At 41.5% G+C, this 19,663-nt stretch overlaps 1 protein-coding gene and 4 non-coding genes across 6 annotated transcripts; 2 read left to right on the top strand and 3 right to left on the bottom strand.

Moving 5' to 3' along the window:
* Nucleotides 1–129: 129 nt before the first annotated feature.
* rab36 (RAB36, member RAS oncogene family) lies at nucleotides 130–3,198 on the bottom strand. 2 transcript variants are annotated; one of them, XM_028427847.1, is made up of 11 exons: nucleotides 3,113–3,198; nucleotides 2,487–2,570; nucleotides 1,852–1,943; nucleotides 1,668–1,742; nucleotides 1,380–1,481; nucleotides 1,227–1,291; nucleotides 1,083–1,134; nucleotides 658–739; nucleotides 497–587; nucleotides 292–405; nucleotides 130–210 (listed from the first exon to the last, which is right to left on the bottom strand). In XM_028427847.1, the coding sequence occupies exons 2-11, from the start codon at nucleotides 2,562–2,564 to the stop codon at nucleotides 149–151; spliced, it is 813 nt and encodes a 270-aa protein (XP_028283648.1). In that variant the 5' UTR covers nucleotides 2,565–2,570; nucleotides 3,113–3,198; the 3' UTR covers nucleotides 130–148. The 2 variants fall into 2 exon arrangements, with proteins under 2 accessions (XP_028283648.1, XP_028283646.1); XM_028427845.1 differs by lacking the exon at nucleotides 3,113–3,198 and having other exon boundaries at nucleotides 2,487–2,606.
* Nucleotides 3,199–5,262: 2,064 nt separating this feature from the next.
* trnag-ucc (transfer RNA glycine (anticodon UCC)) lies at nucleotides 5,263–5,334 on the bottom strand. Its single transcript has one exon. It is a non-coding gene; the product is annotated as a tRNA-Gly (tRNA).
* Nucleotides 5,335–5,535: 201 nt separating this feature from the next.
* Nucleotides 5,536–5,608, top strand: trnav-aac (transfer RNA valine (anticodon AAC)). The gene has a single exon. It is a non-coding gene; the product is annotated as a tRNA-Val (tRNA).
* A 3,346-nt stretch (nucleotides 5,609–8,954) lies between these two features.
* trnak-cuu (transfer RNA lysine (anticodon CUU)) lies at nucleotides 8,955–9,027 on the bottom strand. Its single transcript has one exon. It is a non-coding gene; the product is annotated as a tRNA-Lys (tRNA).
* Nucleotides 9,028–9,419: 392 nt separating this feature from the next.
* Nucleotides 9,420–9,493, top strand: trnan-guu (transfer RNA asparagine (anticodon GUU)). Its single transcript has one exon. It is a non-coding gene; the product is annotated as a tRNA-Asn (tRNA).
* Nucleotides 9,494–19,663: the final 10,170 nt, after the last annotated feature.

The raw sequence follows: 19,663 nt of genomic DNA on the forward strand, positions 1-19,663 counted from the left end.
GTCATTCAATCCAATAAAAACTAGTCAAACCATTTGCAAATATCAGAAATCATGGCAGTGTTAAGGCACATTTTCACTCCAGTGAAACACAGTCACTTTTTCCTTCTACAGCCGCAGCAGCGCCTTCGTGTGGTTCTGCTTCTTTTTATCAGCAGCAGTTTTTCTTCATGTTTTGGTTCGCAGCCTCCTCCAGGTTGGCACAATCCGATCCTGACAAAGCAAGCAGTATATGTAAGTATACTTTTACACACTCAAAACTTTCCTTTGTATGGTTTTGAGTCGTTTACTTACTGATGCTGTCTCCATATCCAATTCTAGCAGGGACTCCATTCTCCATGTCCCTCAGCATGCACTTCTCAAAGGCCAACGCTGCGACCCTGAAGAAAAACCCCTGCACATTTTCCCCTGGAGACACAAAAAACAGGCAGATTCTAACAGTGGCTCCTCTTGGATATGTTGTCTAAGTTGGCAATAACATGCGGGTTCGTAGGTTTACCTGTTTTAGCTGAAACAGCCCAAAACTCTGCATGCATTTCTGTTGCAATCCTGATGGCGTCTCTTTCTGTCCGCTGTCTTTCTTCGCAGGGCTTAAGAACAAGACAGTTGGAAGAAAAGTGTGGAATGCATATGTCCATGAAAAATATGAACTGTACTCACCAACAAATCAGTCTTAGTGCCAACCAGGAAGATGAAACAGGAGCCAGGCTCATTTTCCCTCATTGCCTCATCCAGCCATTGCCTGGGAGAGCAACACCATCTTTCAGTGTAACACACACACACTTGTTGTAGCCTCCAGGCTTCTGTCTGTCCTGTCTGCTTCCCTGGCTTTCTACTGGGAGTTACCCTCAGCACTCTACCTGCAATAACCCCACCCCCATCCCATCCCTAACCCACCCCTACAAAAAGAAAACACAAACACCTTAAATAATATGTATAAATAATAATGACTACAAAAATATATACATTGATACCCCAGTATCCTATAGTGCAATCAATATCTACACACAGATGTAGATAATGATTCATTTATCATAAATGAACACTGATGAAAGTGTTGGTAACCATGTAATAATCAGACCTACCGTGTATGATCTAAAGACTTAATGTCAGCCATGTCAAAAACGGTGACAACGACTGAAAAAGATGAAGAAGAAATATTCTGCATTATGACTTTATACAGTATAAAAAGCCTCAGATGTTCAGCGGTGAGTTGGGTAAGGTCTTACTCTGAGCGCCTCTATAGTATGCTGAAGCTATGCACTTGAATTTTTCCTGTCCAGCAGTATCCCAGCTGCAATAAGTTAAGTTAATAAGTTAATAAGTGACAGTGGATTCTACAGCTACATGCACAGACATGTGGGATTGTTGCTGTTACTCACATCTGAAGAGAGAACGGTACTCCGGATATTTCAAACCTCTCAATCTCAAAGTCCACTCCTATGGTGGCTTTGTAATCTCTTTCAAATACATCTTTACAGAATCTGAGAAGCAAAAGGTTTTGTCTGGTTAATGCATCAGTCAGCTCCTTTGTGTTTTACATAAAATGCTTTCTTTATGCAGCTCTGTCATGATTGTGAACCACGTGCTGTGTATCATACGGGCTAAGAGAAAGCATCTAAGAGGGGAAAAAGATGCTGATAATGTGATATTTAGGCTTAATCAAGTACCTGTTAATGAGACAGGTCTTCCCCACATTGAGGTCTCCAACAACCACCACTTTGGACATCTTCTGTCGGTCCCACCTTCAAAGAAAACAATCAATTGTGTTGCTGTTACTGACTAAAGTGGGAATCAAAAAGTAGCCTGTGGCATACAGTGACGTTAAGGATGACACAAAAGCAGCAGACTCACGGCTGATGTCTGGCAGCTCTGTCTTTACAAGCTTCTTTCGCCTGAGAGTCCCAGTCTTTCTTCATCTGCAGAGAGGCCTCAGGCGTGTAGCACTGTAAACAACAGGACACTGGTCTGAATCTAAATCTTACATTATACATGGTATACATGTTAATCTTTCACTAAGCACCACTGTAGTGCCATCATTACAGTTATTTGGGAAGTGTGACAGCTAGCAATAGAGTTGCTAATGTTCCCTGTCAGTGCACCATACATGTATATAGCATATAGCATTGTCATGATTTGATGCATTACATAAAGTCATGCAAAGTTTACACTGTAATGAGGTTACACTGTTACTGAGCTGGTAAACTGTGATACTACGGCTTTTCCTTGTGGGTAAACAGCCCATAATTACCATGAGTGCTGTGATCTGACTCTGATTTAACTATCTGAGAAAGTTAGGTAGAAGTCACACGTTTCCCATAAACACAACCTCCACCAGACTGCAAACTGCTGCTCCTCCTGTTTTTGGACTTCAGCGATCTCTCAGTAAAACACTGAGATTTTCCTGGACCTGCGTCTAAGAGCTGGAGCACACAACATTGTCACAATATTATGTAAAGTGATGAGTGATGTAAACAAAATGTTTGTACCTTTGGGAATTCCCAGATCACTCTGTCTCTGCTGATGGGCGGTGGGAACGACATCATCCCATTCCTGTTATCCTGCATGGTGACCTGCAGGGGGGGGGGGGGGGGCAGCATGTAGATCAGAGCATGCTCTGTGTGTCATTGGGTCAGATTCATAGAGGTGCTTGTGTTTATCAGTATCATCGTCCAGGCTGTTCATCGCTCTGCTAGCTGTGACATGATTTTGATGCTGACTCGGTTGAAGCGCTGTAAAATTACAACCACAAAACCGGAAGAGACGGTTTGCCTCAAAAATAAGAGCACAATAACAAAGATTGATTTAACCCGTGTACGTTCTCCTAATATCGGTAGGGTCGTTATCACTATTTATGACGCATTTTGTTGCCCCCCTCTCCCGCTCCCGCCCTCAAAGCTAACCCAGCTAACGGCGACATCTAGTGACGCGCTCTTATCTTGAAGGTCACTACCGGAAGTCGCATCACACTGCAGCGACACCAACAGGCAACTAACCAACCCCACTGCATCTTATTTGACACCCTTTTCTATTCCTAGTCTGCTGTGTCTGTAACGCTGCGCTGCGACTCACGCTAACACTGTAAATGACGTCATGTAAAATGACGTGTACTCACCGCGGGTGAATTGTCGTCGGTTAATTTAGTTGATTTGTCCGGATGGGTCCCTGGCTGCAGTTGCAAGCCGTCGCGCTGTGTGGAGAGAAGCTCGTTTCCAAGACAACCATCCTGTTGCGCTTTTGTCACGTGACAACTGGACGTGCACGTGGTTTAGTAAAGGGGCCCGGTTGCAGGGTCCCATAAAAACAAACAAAACTAGTTTAGTTCATTTTCACCGACTCAGCAAAAACATGAATAAAACGTTTTATTCTTAAAACAAGGGATGAATATTTATTTCTGTAAATGTGTCAACTTGGCATGCAAGTGATTGATTTTATTTACCTTACTAATGAATAGGGTATAACAAGTGCACAAGAAGAAAAACAATGCATTTGCCACAGTCAACGATCGTTATGTAGACGAGTGATAAAAGGTGGATTATTTATTTTTTTACCCCAGTTCAAATTAACATTTTACAAACTAAATGAAAACAACCAAATTACACAGCTCGTGTAAAACCACCTTTCTCCTTTTACATGTCTGAACTGCAGTCCTTTTATTTTACGACATAAAACTACCAATGTAAAATAAAAAAAAGACTTAAATCCACCATAAACGGATAGATTAAGAAATTTATGCCAGTGTTGTACAGAGCACACAGCGCCTCCCTGTGGTTTATATTGAGTATTGCTCCTCAAAGGTGAACTAGATCCTGCAGCAGGAGTTCGGTTGGAGGCCCGGCTGTGTAATGATGAGCAGGCAACAGATCTGTTGAGCTCACACTGTGTCATTTTAAACCTGCAGTCTTCAACAGAATAACCTTTAACTTATCAACCAGCGTTACCATAGCAACACCCACTGCCAAAATACTATACTACTGTGTTATAATGACTTTATTTACTGTTTATCTATTATAATATGCCAACAAATGATAACAAAACCAAAGCAGGAATTTCTTAGAAATATTTAGCCATTACTTTTTTCTGATCTGTGTGTTCAGCCGCAGTGACAAAATGGAAGCCTACAAAATAACAGAAGACAGATTTAATAATTTCATCCAGCTTTCTGGCAAACATTGAACAATAAATACTATTTCGTTTACTTAAACATCGATTATAATGCTGTATAAATGCTGAATAAAAATGAGCAACAGCGCCGCACTTAAACGCACCTCAGGTCACGTGCTGAAGAAGGTGCTGCTGGGAGCTGCGCACTGGAGTTAGCTTGAGCGTGTAGCGGAAGGTCAGCATGTCAAACACGGATAAACTCCCCCGAAGGTCTCCGTAGCCGGCGTACTTTAAGGTAAGCTGCTCTTAGAATTCTTTTTGCAAGTTTGTTTTGAGACGTCAGCAGAATTTGGAAAGAACTGGCAAAATCCTACTTTACTTTATGGAAGCTAGCTAGCGACAATGACCTTGTCATGCGAGGAAGCCTAGCCACCTTCGGCTAACATGATAGCCTTACAGACGATGTTTTTATCACAGTCGTTGGAATAATGATTAGGAAGCTTTACTAAGTAGTTAATTATATAGCTGTACTAATTTAAACAAACAAACAAACCCAGTACCACAATATCCTTAAGCACATTGAGTAATTTGTATCTGCTCATGGCATTGAAGAAGAGGTTAATGTCATTTACTTTTCTCAAACAGTGGTTGAACAAGCATGGTTTCCAGTTTGTTATGATTTCTAGTTTGTTTTGTGGGTTTCGACATGCTTGGCGTTGAAGTCTTCTGTGATTGGCCCATGTTGTCACGTTCATTACGTTTCGCTTAAGAGCAGCATGGACTGTGAAGAAAGGACACGCTGTAGTCAAAGATAAAAAAAAATACCGTTTTATCAGTATGTCCTCTAATATTTGGTATTATATTTTGTTCAGCTGTGACCAACGACTTATTTTAGCGTTACAATTTAAGTCGGAACGTCGATTACGTTTTAGGTTATGCCTCGCGATAGCCTCAGTGGTCAGGGGTACTGTGACGCTGCGAAAGACCTGAGCCCTCATATTAATGAGATTCTGCTCACAGCGGTGGTAATTCTACTAATGCAAGTAGAAGTATGTGTTGTTCTGCTGTCCTATAGTCATCATTAAAACAACAACACATGTGAAGTCATGTGTTTATGTAGTTTTGAGGCAAAAACTGTGTAACAAAAAAAAAGAAAAGCGTTGCGTTGGCCGGGAATCGAACCCGGGTCAACTGCTTGGAAGGCAGCTATGCTAACCACTATACCACCAACGCATGAGTGTGAGGTGTGCAGAATATGGGAAAAATTGCTGTGTCTGTTTAAGTGCACCAAATTGAATATTTTAGCGCTTAAAGTAGCATATTTTTGAGATCATATTAACGCTCATGTCTTGTGCTTGCTGATAGACATCCCTGACTAACAGATGACTGACCAGCTGAGGTTTGTTTTGAGTCATGTTGGCTATTGTGTTCAAGGTTTCCGTAGTGTAGTGGTTATCACGTTCGCCTAACACGCGAAAGGTCCCCGGTTCGAAACCGGGCGGAAACAGTTTTCTTTTTGACATACCGTGTTAAGATAAGATACAAACCATGGTTATAAGTTAGAATGCAAATGTAAATTTTGAAAATTTCAAAAAGTATCAACAGATGTAGCAAAGTTACTTACAACCATTTACCTTGAATGCAGTAAATGCCTCAGGCGTTTTTGTACAGCTATTTACAAGTATTTACAACACACTCAGGTGTCACAATAAAATCCACCACAAATTATTTGTGCCACTTCAAAAAACAGTTCCTGTCCACCACAACACAGAGGGGCACATAACAGGCCTGACACTTGCAGTGTGTGTCACTCCTCCTGTTGTCCACCTGGAGGCACCGTTTGCATTTTAGCCTTCCTTCTTGGTGACCTTTTGGCCAGGATCTGTTGCAGTGAGAACGGCCTGGGATGTGGCCACTAACGCTGTGATCAATACTGGGATTAATTTTATTTTATTGCCACCTTTTGGACAGACACTCTCCTCTGTGCACAGTTTTTCTCCTTCCAGAAGCTGTTTGCCAGCTGCTCATCTAAACTGTCCATCGTCATTGTACTTCCTCCTTCTGTCTGTGTGTTCTGCACCTGAAGAAGCTCTTGTGCTTCACCACATTCATCACGCCCACTAAATTCCGACCAATCATACAATCGTTCTTGCACACTACTGTGGAGTCTACTGTGGGGCCATGTGTCTCCGAGACCGCCGAGAGTGAGAAGAAAGTCCTTTGTTCATGTTTGTGTGCTCCCAGCTTAAAACACACCTAAAGACGCGTAAACTTAAGGCTGTTCCATACTCCGCGAGACAAAGAGTGGAGAACGCACTCCACGGGTGGTAAGAGATACAAAAAAAAGGTCTTTTCCGCACTGAGGTACCATACTCCGCGAGACGCGTGTGTGCTGAACACCTCATACGGCCCGCCCACTAAACTAGGAAAGACTTTACTGAGTTGTTTAACACACCACAAGGACTTGTGCCATGGCAAGAGGGCATTATACAGAGAGGGTGCCTGCAACAGCGTGAGATGTCCGGCGATGAGTTGTGAAAATGCGACATTAAATGTAACAATAGCAAAGATTCAGTGTTTGTGCCTTTATGACCACATTTGCACATCTACTGTGTTCCAATGTGCCTGCGATACTTCAAACTGTCCGGTGATGAGCTGTGAAGATGCGACATTAAAAGTAACAATAGCAAAGATATACAGACATTGTTAACGAGCCTGTTATGCCCGGGTATGTAGGAGTATATAGAATGGTAACAGTCACCATCTGGTATGTGTGAATGGCTGTCTGAAAATTCCGACCAATCACAGCATGGTTGCCGCACAGCCTTGAAAGACAAAGTTCGGCCCGGACCCTGTGCACAAAAGTGCGGATCAGCGGGCGGTCAGAGACAAAAAATGACGTCATTTTGTGGGCGTAACGTCTGCACGGGGGAAAAATGTCTTTGTCTCGCGGAGTATGGATCCAGCTTAAGGGTTTACTACTGTAGGTAAAATAGGTGTTTAACGACCTGTCCGCCAAATCCACAAGAATGCAGGAAATGGCATCTAGGAAGTAAAAAATTTTCAGAGGGACAGATTGTACATGCAAAAACAAATATGTGCAATTTTTGCATTGTGGCAATGATGTTACAAGATAAATGTTCAGTCAGTGTTCAGCAGCCTGATGGCCTGTGGATAGAAACTGTTTTTTAGTCTTGTTGTCCTTGCTTTCACACTCCTGAAGCGTCTGCCTGACGGCAGGAGTGTGAACAGTGAGTGCTGTGGGTGAGTGTGGTCTTTGATGATCTTGTGGGCCCTCTTTGTGACCCGGGCATTGTAGATGTCCTGTCCTGATGTCCAGCAGCTCCGTTTTTCCTTAGATATGATTCCCATTAAAGTTTGATCATTTGTTCAAAATGACATTGAACTTAAGGAGTTACTTAAGTCTCAATACTGTATTTATTGTTTAACCTTAGGAGGCACACTTCAGTCTGTTTAAATGACTGTTGAATAATACTCTACAGAACTACATTAGTCTTTTTAACCCATTTGAAATAAAACTTTATTTTGTTCTGTAATTGTTATTTAAATTTTCATGTTTATTGAAAACTAATACTGAGTGCACATTGTCAGAGTTTACTTTTAGATCTACTGATAGTTTTTGAGAAGTGACAGAGCAGGCTACCTGAAGTCATTTACACAGAAACATGCAAATTAGTGTCAATGTAAAAACATATTGTGATAAAATCGTGATCGTGATTTTATCATTAAAGAATCGTGATATTTGAATTTTTTGCCATATCGCCCACCCCTACTTCCTGAGAAAGAAGAGTCTCTGATGATCTGCCGCGTGTTGTGAGCCCAGGTGAGATCCTCACTGATGTGGGTACTGAGGAGTTTGAAGGTTTTCACCCTCTCTACCTGGGCCTTGTTGATGAAGAGTGGGGCGTGCTGGCCTCTCCTCTTCCTTGGGTCAATAATCATCTTGTGATTATTGAGCATTTAAGGAGAGATTATTTTCCTGGCCAGGTAAGTAAACTTCTCTCTCTTACAAAGGGCATCATTGCAGTGAATAGCAGTCTCATATTGGCTCCAAAATTCCTGCCATAAACTTACATCTCCGTTAAACTTCTCAATAATAAGCTTTGGCAGTCTCACTGTCTGGTTGCTCTGCTGAGAGCCGGCAGACTGTGCGCTGACGTCACTTAGCCGGTACGGCTGGAGGTTGCCAATACTCACAACGTCCGCCAGCGAAGTGTGTTCTTCCATCACACGATCAAGTTCGCACAAACTGTCCTCCTTTGCCGCTAATACAGCGAGCATCTCTCTCACACGGCCAACATCCGGATCTTCCTTTAGTAATTCACTATCCATATTATTCAACAGTCTCATAGTAGAACTCGGTATTGTCCAACGCTTTGTCTTTAACTTTTCAAGACGTTGTCCCTCAACATCCGTTGTCCGTTATTTCTTTCTTCGTCTGCCATTACTGCAGCAATCCCAGGTTTCGGCACCAAAAAATGTAATTGTAATAAAAAAAACAACAACAACACAGAAAAAAAAAAAAAGTGTCCAGCAGAAAAATAAATCCAATAGTCACATATATAGTAAATCTGAACAGAATAGCCTGTCTATGATTTTTTGAGGCACTCTACTGCAGGATCTGACTAAACACATCAGACAGCGAGGACGCGCTGTGCGCTCCCCCGTTTCCAAAGCAGGTTCTACACATCCACGCGACCACGCGACCAAAATTAAAACTGAAAAAACGGAATTCCCAAAAATTAAAATGGAAAAAACAGAATTTGGGAAAAATAAAACAGATTTTATAGGGCCCTAAATAAGCCAGGCTGGTTAATTACACAAAACATTGTCGCCCAACGTGGGGCTCGAACCCACGACCCTGAGATTAAGAGTCTCATGCTCTACCGACTGAGCTAGCCGGGCCATATGTGCCTGAGAAAATATCTCGATGTTTAGCCAGTTGCTCAAGCACGATTTAAGACCTTGCCAGCGTTCGAATAATGGGGGAGCAACGGGGAGCCAAGCTCCCCCAAAAAGGTCACGTGCTCCTCTGAAAGCCTACTTTAAGACATTTAGGCTGAGCTCTGAAATATTGTCAGGTTTTAGGTCACAGGTCCACACAGAGATGAATACAGCTATCTCCGCTACCACCGCTATCTCTGTTTTGTATTGTTTAGGAAGGAAGGAAAAAATAGCAGTGCATTGTTTTGTATTGTTTAGGAAGGAAGGAAAAAATAGCAGTGCATTGTGCGGTTAGTGGCTCACAGGTCTACGGGTGTACACATGTTCATGCTTGACTAAGACACTAAGCAGCTGTCTCTGTGGCGCAATCGGTTAGCGCGTTCGGCTGTTAACCGAAAGGTTGGTGGTTCGAGCCCACCCAGGGACGGATAGCTTTTTTTCCCTAGGTATTAATTTATTAATCCTTCACTCTGAAAGGAGCAATCACATACGTAGACACGCCTTTTCTAAAAATCTTTTCTAAACAGCTTGTTTAGAAAAGGGTTAGACTTTGGGTTAAACTTTGATAGATTATAGGCTCAGGGCCCACATAATTTGGGTTCCCAGCTCATAAAACTCACAAAAACAGGAATTTAGAAAATTAGAATACTGTGAAGAAATCATCATTTACTTCTCAGTTTTTGCAAAAAAAAAAAAAAACGTGGATCTCAATCATTCAATATATGGTACTGTCTAAGCGATATGTCAATACTTGGTTGGGAATCCCTTTGCCTTAATCACTGCCTCGATGCGCCGTGGCATTCAGGCAATCAGCTTGTGGCATTGTGTGGCCGTTATGAAATGTCCTTAATGCTTGCTGTCAGCTCTTTGTTTTTGGGTCTGGTGCCCCTCATTTACCTATTAAGAACACCCCAGAGATTCTCAATGGGGTTTAGGTCTGGCGAGTTGGCTGGCCAGTCAAGCACTGTGATATCTGCAAGGAATCATGAAGTCCTCCAAAACATTCCGGTAGACTTTTGCTGTGACCCTGGATTTAAGAAAAAGTTTACCAGCACCTGCACCGGACATTGCACCCCAAATGATCACTTACTGTGGATATTTCACACTTGACCTCAAGCAGCTCTGGTTCTGCTCACCCCACTTCCTCCAAACCCTTAGACCTTGGTTCCCGAATTGAAAGTCACACTTTACCTACATTGGGGGAAAAGCGACCTTGGACCACTGGTCAACAGTCCAGTCCTTCTTCTCCTTGGCCCAGTTGAGATGCTTCCTATGAACCCGACAGTTGTAGCCGATCTCCTGGATAGCTATGAACTTTTGTAGCTTACCTATTCTATGAAGGGTCAGTTGTCAAGTTTGCAGTCTTCCCCATAGTGACCCGACCTGAAGCAATTTAATAACACCTGGGGAAACCTGTGCAGGTGTTTTGAGTTTAGTAGATGATTAGTGTGTGACACTCCGTTTAAAACATTCATGGCCAGCAAAGTTTGGGCTGATTTCTTCACAGTAATTCCTGTTTTTTGTGGGCTTTATGAGCTGGGAGCCCAAATTTTGTAAAACTAAACAAATCAATACTTGAAATCATTCAAATGTGGGCCCTGAGTCACACTTCCGGCACTGGTGGAGACCGGCTGCTGCTTGCAATGGCTCCTGCTTACTGTCTCTTTTTTTCCTACTTTTCGCTATTCTTCACTTTTATTTTTGTACAAAACTTCTCTCTACACACTTGTAGAGTATAGTACTGTGTCCCTGCAGTTTTTTATCAGGATTCTCGCTGTTTTTCTGCCTTTTCAACAACTTCCAGAGCAACAATGCATGAAGCGGCTCACGTTGTTTACAGTAGGGAACAGCTGATTACGCTGCGTAGCGCTGTAGTGTTCCCCAGGGACAGACACCAAATACCCCCGGAACTGGTTCGGAAGTCCCGCCGTGGTTGCAGTGCCGGGAAGAAATGTCGGGATAAGAAGAGATGCTTCAGACCGGCTCTCCCCATCGTCACTATGGGAAATGTGAGATCTCTTCCCAATAAGATGGATGAGCTAGCGGCACTAACTCACTATCGCGTGAGTACATGGAGAGCAGCGTCCTTCTGTTCTCCGAGACCTGGCTCACACAGAACATCCCGGATTCTACTCTTCTGCTGGAAAACTTTCATCTGCTGCGGGCAGACAGAACGGCGGACAGCGGTAAGGGAAAAGGAGGGGGGCTGGCTGTGTATGTGAACGTGAGGTGGTGCAAACCGGGACACTGCACTATTAAAGAACAACTGTGCAACAGGGACATCGAACTGTTAGCAGTTAGCATGAGACCTTTCTACCTACCACGGTGTGAGTTCTCACATGTGATTGTAACGGTGGTGTACGTCCCTCCCTCTGCTAACGCGAACACAGCTTTGTGACACCCTGCTCTCACACAGCACACAGCACCCACAGGCCCTCTCCCTCATCTGTTCTGCCCACATTCACTCAGTATGTCACCAGAAGTGGGTCAATGACCTAAACCTACACTTCAATAGGTTTGATGTAGCACCCACTCCTCCCCCCTTGCAGTCGCACCTCTACTCTCTGACTCCTGGCCTTTGTTCGTCTCCCACAGCCCCCCACACTCTTAGCTCATCACAACATAAAACCATTTCACACCCACACAGAGACACTCATCCCCCACCCCCACCCCTGTCCTTCACAGCAGCCCAGGTGAGAACAGAACTCAGGAAGACAAAGACAAGGAAGGCAGCTGGACCAGATGCCATTAGCTCCAGGCTCCTTATGTCCTGTGCAGACCAACTGCGTGGAGTTATGGAGCTCTTTCTCACCTGGAGAAGCCCGGCAGCACTGTGAGAATCACCTTCTTTGATTTTTCCAGTGCTTTCAACACCATCCAGCTGGCGATCCTGAAGGACAAACTGGAGCAGACAGGGGTGGACCACCTGCTGTCAGAGTGGATCAGGGACTACCTCACAAACCGACCACAGTTTGTGAGAGCCCAGAACTGTGTGTCTGACCTGCTTACCTGTAGCACGGGTACCCCTCAGGGGACTGTCCTGGCCCCCTTCCTTTTCACCCTCTACACGTCGGACTTCAGACACAACACTGACGGCTGTGTGCTGCAGAAGTTCTCTGTTGACACTGCGATTGTTGGTCTCATCAGTGATGACGACGACGAGTACAGAGGACTGATGCAGAACTTTGTGGACTGGTGTCAGCGAAACCACCTCCTGATCAATGCAGGGAAAACCAAGGAGATGGTGGTGGACTTTCGCAGACGACACTCAGCCCCCCCCTCACCGGTGAACATCCAGGGAATGGACATTGAGCAGGTGGACTCTTACAAATTACCTGGGTGTTCACCTCAACAACAAACTGGACTGGACTCACAACACAGACGCACTGTAAAGGAAGGGCCAGAGCAGGCTCTACCTGCTGAGGAGACCACCCTGTCAGCACTGCAGAGCAGCTTCAGTGGCAGACTGCTCCACCCTCGGTATGTGAAGGAGAGATACAGAAGGTCTTTCCTTCCTGCTGCTGTCAGACTGTATAAAACACTTCTGATAGGAGCAATACTTACACACCACAGTGCGCTTTTATTTACTGTTATTTATTTAGTTTCTGATGCACTATCCACAGTTTATAAACCACTTCTACCTCCACTCACCTGTGCAACAACTGTTAATATGTAAACTGTTTTTTGATTGAGTCTATTTTATAATGTATATATCTTTTTGTTGGTAGTCTATTTTGTAATGTATATATCTTTTTCTTAACTTATCCCTTGCTGTCTGTATGCCGTTGCAAAAATTCAATTTCCCCATTGTGGGACTAATAAAGGTTTCTTAATCTTAATCTTAATCTATGGATGTTTAACTTTTTGGATGGTATTATGGAAATTAATGAACTTTTCCTTGATATTCTAATTTTTTGGAAAGGGTCTGTATGTACATACGTATGCTACATACTCCCAAAGCCTTCACAAAAACGTGAGCAAAAATTCATTAGTCACATATATCGTAAAACTTCTAATTATAGCCCAGGCCTTTATTTGCCCAAATTGCAAAATTCCCAGCTTATATTTGGGACAGGCGGCTATTTGGGGCAGGCCTTTAATTATTCTGGCGAAAACATTTGCTCTCCAAAAATGAGAAAACATGATTAAATTCTTTCTTTGTCGCCAAGGTGGCACTTCTGGGAACACCTGAAAAGTAAACAAAGGCAGGTTGTATCAGTGCGCGAGTGTGTGTTTATTGGGGATGCACCGAATTTTCGGTGGATCTGCTCCTCTGATGCATCTGCAGCAGATGTTATTCTTTTAAACGCAGCAGTAAAGCGTCTTCTAAGCAAATAGGTTGAGACTGCGTGAAAACATGAACGAGTGAAAACATTCAAAAGTACACTCGTAGTCCGTCAGCATGCGTTTCAATGAGATCTGCTCAGATTCTCTGCACTTCATCATGACGGTATTGATCCACGTTATAAAGATGAAAGAAGCAATCACATACGTAGACAGGTCTTTTCTAAAGGTCTTTTCTAAACAGCTTGTTTCTTATACCTCCTGTTATCTAACAGATGCTTTGTTCTCAGTCGCATAAAAAGAGTTATTGCATAGTGATTAGTGATTGCATACAAATGATCACAAGAGTCACTTTCCCCTCATTTCCATAATTCCATTCAAAGGGTTAAACTTTGATAGATTATAGGCTCAGGGCCCACATTTTTAAACGAGCCCTGCAAGGCTGTCAGGTAAAGAGTAGATGTAGCTGCAGATGATGAGAGAAGATGATAAGAACTTCTGTGTTAAGACAGGTGTCAAGTTAAAGCCTGATCCATAAAATATATGGACAGTGATTAAAAAACAAATGGCTGTGTGATGTGTGATGCGGTGCACCTAACTTTTGTGCCGGTGCACCCAAGAAAAAAAGGTTAGGCGCACTGGTGCAACCAGTGCAAAAAGTTAGTCTAGTGCATATAATATGCAATGGTACTAATAAATGGCATAATACGTTTTTTTTTCAGTTTTTGGCCTTGGTTGATTGAGTCTAGGGCTGTGCGATTTGACGATAAATGATCGTGAAGGATTTGAACGTATCGGCGATCTACCAGAACGGACAGATCGTTTTATCGTCCATAGAGCACGTTCTATTAATTGCAGCTCTATGCTTGTTTTTTTCCTCGCTCCGCCTCACGTGAACATGACTAGCCAATCATAGCGAAGTACAAGCAGTGCTGTTACTAGCCTCCAGGTTTTATTGAAGGTGTAGGCATGGCGGACAGCGAAAGTGAAAGATTGGAGTTGGTCCCAAAAAAGAACTCCACCTCAGTCGTATGGGATTGGTTTGGGTTTTCTCCAAACGACAAAGCGCAAACAACTGTATTTTGCATAGTTTGCACAGAGAAGGTTCATACTTCGGATGGCAACACAACAAACCTATTTAACCACCTGAAGAGGCAGCATCCCAAACTATTTGCCAAGAGGCAAATAGCGAGGCCAACCACACAGCAGCCAGTGGTAACAGCGAAAAAAAAGACACTACACAGAAACAGCCAACTATAACACAAGCCTTTGATAAAAGTACTGCATATGAAAGGAGTAGCAAACGGTGGAAAGAGGTGACTGATGCAGTTACTTTTTACCTAGCAAAAGATATGACTCCTATCAAAACAGTCGAGAACTACGGTTTTAAAAGACTGCTCAAAGTAATTGATCCGCGGTACGAGCTGCCCAGCCACAAATTTTTTTTCCAGCATTGCCATTCCACATCTGTATTCTGAAAATTGAACGCAAAGTGCAAAACGTCCAGTATTTTGCCACAACAAGTGACCTGTGGTCCAGCCGCACTTCAGAGCCTTATTTTACATTGACAATCCATTATATTGACAACTGGAAGCTCTGCTGTGCCACGCTCCAAACTACATACTTCCCACAAGATCACACAGGTGAACTCATAGCGCAAGGTCTGAGGGAAGCGCTTCAATGCTGGGGACTCAAAGAGGATCACATGACCTGCATGACCACAGACAGCGGGACTAACATGGTGAAGGCCTTGGAACTTAACAACTGGACTCGTCTGCCCTGCTTTGGGCATAGACTGCATCTAGCCATTGGTGAGTGAACATAAATAAATCATTTTATTATAATAAATTACATTTTAATATATAATTTTCTATATATAGAAAATAATTTTCTATATATAGAAAATTATAATAAATAATAATAATAATTGACTTAATAAAGTCTCTCAATAATACACAATTACTGATTAACCCTCATGCGTTGTTCGGGACATTTTTGTCCTCTGAGAGAAATTTTTCTGTTTATTTTGGCCATAACTTTGTCAATATGTGGACAAATTGAATCATTTTTCCTCAATAAGCTTAATTTTACATAAATTTTGTTAATATGATTTTAAAATTTTTCATAGGTCAACGGTACACTGTGGGCAAATTTTACCCCCTAATGTGTTGTTCGGGGACAAAAACGTCCCCTAACTTTAACGGTTTTAAAAATATATTAGATAAATATTTTTTTGAAATTTTTTTGCATAGACCTTTTAATTAACTTCAGTTCTAATCAACAGTAGTGAAAAAATCATTTTCCCCCAGGATTTTAACCATTTAATCACCAATTTTATAAGGGGTGGTGCTGAAAATTGAAAAAAAAACACACAAAATGGCTCATTTTTAATAGAAAAGGTGAATGTGGACTGGATTCTTTTTAACCTTTATTATAGTCTTGGTCATGTCAAACATCAGTAAAAAAATTGACTTTATTGCATTATTAGTTTTTGCACAGCACTGGATTTTCTTTTTTTCTCCCATTTTGTCCCATAGACTTACATTATAAACACACTTTTTTTGACTGCACAGCCATGGCACTAAATAATCATGCATTCTTGATTGTTGGTGGTTTACCCTGTTGGTAGGAGGTAACATTTGTGATTTTTACAGTTAACAACTTAATTACCATATTAACCCTTTACCTGCAGGCCTGTGCTCATGTACTGTAGTTTCTGGCTTAAGTATATGGAGTTATAGGGAGTATTTTAGCACATAATTGTGTGTCTACACACTGTGTGTGTATGTTAGAGAGGAAGAGAGCCATTTGCACACTGTCAGGGAAGGAAAGTCAGGAAAATAAAGTTACTAAGTAAGTGAAGTGTACCTAATTCAGACGTACAACGGCAATGCATAAGCATGTAAAATGAAAACATCCAGGAGTTCTGGCGTCTGAAGTTGTGGATGGGTAAAATAGCTGTTTTTTTTTTTTTTTTTAGCTTTCGGAAAACACGTCCTCCAGTAGAGTGACTTTACTTTTAGGTTAGTGTCTCAGTTGAGATCACTGAATTAGTCTAAGTGAGGTCTAAGTGCCCCTTTTCCATGGTGTGTTGCGCTCCACACGACCATACGTACATGTGCATGTTACTAAATAGACACCATAGATAGATAACTTGATAACATAATAAATAATCATTGACTAACCAAATCTAATCTACAGTTTAGTCCCCTACTAAAATTAGTATTAAAAGTAGTTTAGTAAAGTAAAGTAAAGTAAATTTGTTGCAGCCCTAAAAGTAAGTGCCGGGCCCTTTGATGCTGAGAGGTTCAGACTAAACAAAACAAAAACACTAGTGGACTTGCATGCATCCTCCTGGTCATTTAATGGTGACAAGAGCAGCAAGCAGCATGAAGAGAGGATTCACCTGTGCATGAGTGAAGGATTCACTTGTGAACGAATGAAGGATTCGCTTGTGAACAAGTGACGGATCTACTTGTGCAGCCTTCACAGCTTCACAGCCTGGCCCTTCATAGAGCCAGGCTGCACAATCATTTCCAGAGATTGTGCACAAGTGAATCCTCTCTTCATGTTGCTTTCTGCTCTTCTCACCATCAAATGACCACAAGGTCACATGTAAGACCACTTGCCTTTTTGTTTTGTTTAGTCTGCACCTGTAGACATCAAAGGGCCACACGTGCATAGCAACACTTTCTTTGTTTTTGTTTACTATGAAGACTCTGTGGTTGTGTGTACTCACAGACAACAAGATCAGTGTGCAAATGGCTCTCTTCCTCTCTAACATACACACACAGTGTGTAGACACACAATTATGTGCTAAAATACTCCCTATAACTCCATATACAAGCCAGAAACTACAGTACATGAGCACAGGCCTGCAGGTAAAGGGTTAATATGGTAATTAAGTTGTTAACTGTAAAAATCACAAATTTTACCTCCTACCAACAGGGTAAACCACCAACAATCAAGAATGCATGATTATGTAGTGCCATGGCTGTGCAGTCAAAAAAAGTGTGTTTATAATGTAAGTCTATGGGACAAAATGGGAGAAAAAAAGAAAATCCAGTGCTGTGCAAAAACTAATAATGCAATAAAGTCAATTTTTTTACTGATGTTTGACATGACCAAGACTGTAATAAAGGTTCAAAAGAATCCAGTCCACATTCACCTTTTCTATTAAAAATGAGCCATTTTGTGTGTTTTTTTTTTTCAATTTTCAGCACCACCCCTCATAAAATTGGTGATTAAAGGGTTAAAATCCTGGGGGAAAATGATTTTTTCACTACTGTTGATTAGAACTGAAGTTAATTAAAAGGTCTATGCAAAAAAATTTCAAAAAAATATTTATCTAATATATTTTTAAAACCGTTAAAGTTAGGGGACGTTTTTGTCCCCGAACAACACATTAGGGAGAAAAAAAGAAAATCCAGTGCTGTGCAAAAACTAATAATGCAATCAAGTCAATTTTTTTACTGATGTTTGACATGACCAAGACTGTAATAAAGGTTCAAAAGAATCCAGTCCACATTCACCTTTTCTATTAAAAATGAGCCATTTTGTGTGTTTTTTTTTCAATCTTCAGCACCACCCCTTATAAAATTGGTGATTAAAGGGTTAAAATCCTGGGGGAAAATGATTTTTTCACTACTGTTGATTAGAACTGAAGTTAATGAAAAGGTCTATGAAAAAAAAATTCAAAAATATATTTATCTAATATATTTTTAAAACCGTTAAAGTTAGGGGACGTTTTTGTCCCCGAACAACACATTAGGGAGAAAAAAAGAAAATCCAGTGCTGTGCAAAAACTAATAATGCAATCAAGTCAATTTTTTTACTGATGTTTGACATGACCAAGACTGTAATAAAGGTTCAAAAGAATCCAGTCCACATTCACCTTTTCTATTAAAAATGAGCCATTTTGTGTTTTTTTTTTTCAATTTTCAGCACCACCCCTCATAAAATTGGTGATTAAAGGGTTAAAATCCTGGGGGAAAATGATTTTTTCACTACTGTTGATTAGAACTGAAGTTAATTAAAAGGTCTATGCAAAAAAATTTCAAAAAAATATTTATCTAATATATTTTTAAAACCGTTAAAGTTAGGGGACGTTTTTGTCCCCGAACAACACATTAGGGTAGTGTTTGCGAACAATGCATGAGGGTTAAAATGTACATTGTGTTGATTTTATTTACTCAAATTTAATTATTAAATCTGGTTAATATATCCTGCTCTTCCTCTTACAGAAAAAAGTGGCAAAGACCCTCGCGTGGATCGCACAATATCTGTCTGCAAGAAAGTGGTGAGTGCATTCTCCTTCAGCTGGAGGAAGAAGAGGGATTTGTGTCAAGCTCAAACAGAAATAAAACTACCACAACAAAAGCTCATCACAGAGTCACCAACACGATGGGGGTCCAAACTTGCAATGATTGAGAGACTGTTGGACCAAAAAAAGGCCATTTCTCAGGTCCTGAAGTCAGACAAAAAGACAAGGCATTTGGTACTAACATGGCAAGATCTTGATGTAATGGAATCCTTAAAGAAAGCCCTTGGTCCACTGAGAGATTTCACTGATGCACTTTCAGGGGAAGACTATGTGAGTGTGTCTTATATCAAGCTTGTCCTGTACCTCCTGAAAACCGACCTTCTCAAAATGAATGAGGATGACAGTGAGCTAACCAAAGCAATTAAGACAACTGTCCTTAACTACCTCACTGAAAAATACCAGGATCCAGCCACTGATGTCCTACTGGACATGGCTTCACTTGTTGATCCGAGGTTCAAAACCCAATACATTGACAGTGACAAGAAAGAGGCAGTACAGATGCAGACAGTGAGATGGATCCTCTTGAATGGTGGAGACTCCATGAGGGAAACTTTCCAAGGGTTAGCCAACTAGCTCGAAAGTATCTCTGCATTCCAGCAACAAGTTCTCATTCAGAGCGTGTGTTCAGCACCAGTGGCAACATAGTAACATGCCAAAGGGCTTCTCTCAAGCCAGATAAAGTTGACAAGTTGGTTTTTCTAGCTAAAAATCTGTGACTAATCTGTCATACTGTGTCTCATTTTTAGATAGGGAGAGATCAAAAGTTCTAAGATTATGTCTGAAAAATATGTTCTAAAGCTGCTGGTTTTTTTTTTTGTTCTGGTTTTTACATTGATAATGTTCTAAATGCACCTTAATAGATAACCTCAGGTAGCTACGTTTACATTTTGATTTGACATTTTCAATAAGCTATTTAGTGTTTTATATTTTGAGAGTTTTATTTATTTTGTTCTATTTATATTCCAATCGCATCACGAAAGACATGCTTCC

This window comes from Parambassis ranga, chromosome 17, assembly GCF_900634625.1.
Source record: "Parambassis ranga chromosome 17, fParRan2.1, whole genome shotgun sequence".
Taxonomy (NCBI): Eukaryota; Metazoa; Chordata; class Actinopteri; family Ambassidae; genus Parambassis; species Parambassis ranga.

Bases quoted from the DNA above. Each gene is read 5' to 3' on its own strand.
- rab36 (XM_028427845.1), bottom strand. From the start codon at position 2,597: ATGCTGCCCCCCCCCCCCCCCCTGCAGGTCACCATGCAGGATAACAGG. The intron at 588-657 runs GTGAGTACAGTT...CTTGTTCTTAAG, and splicing joins GCACTAAGACTGATTTGTTG to CCCTGCGAAGAAAGACAGCG. The intron at 406-496 runs GTAAACCTACGA...TTGTGTCTCCAG, and splicing joins GGCTGTTTCAGCTAAAACAG to GGGAAAATGTGCAGGGGTTT.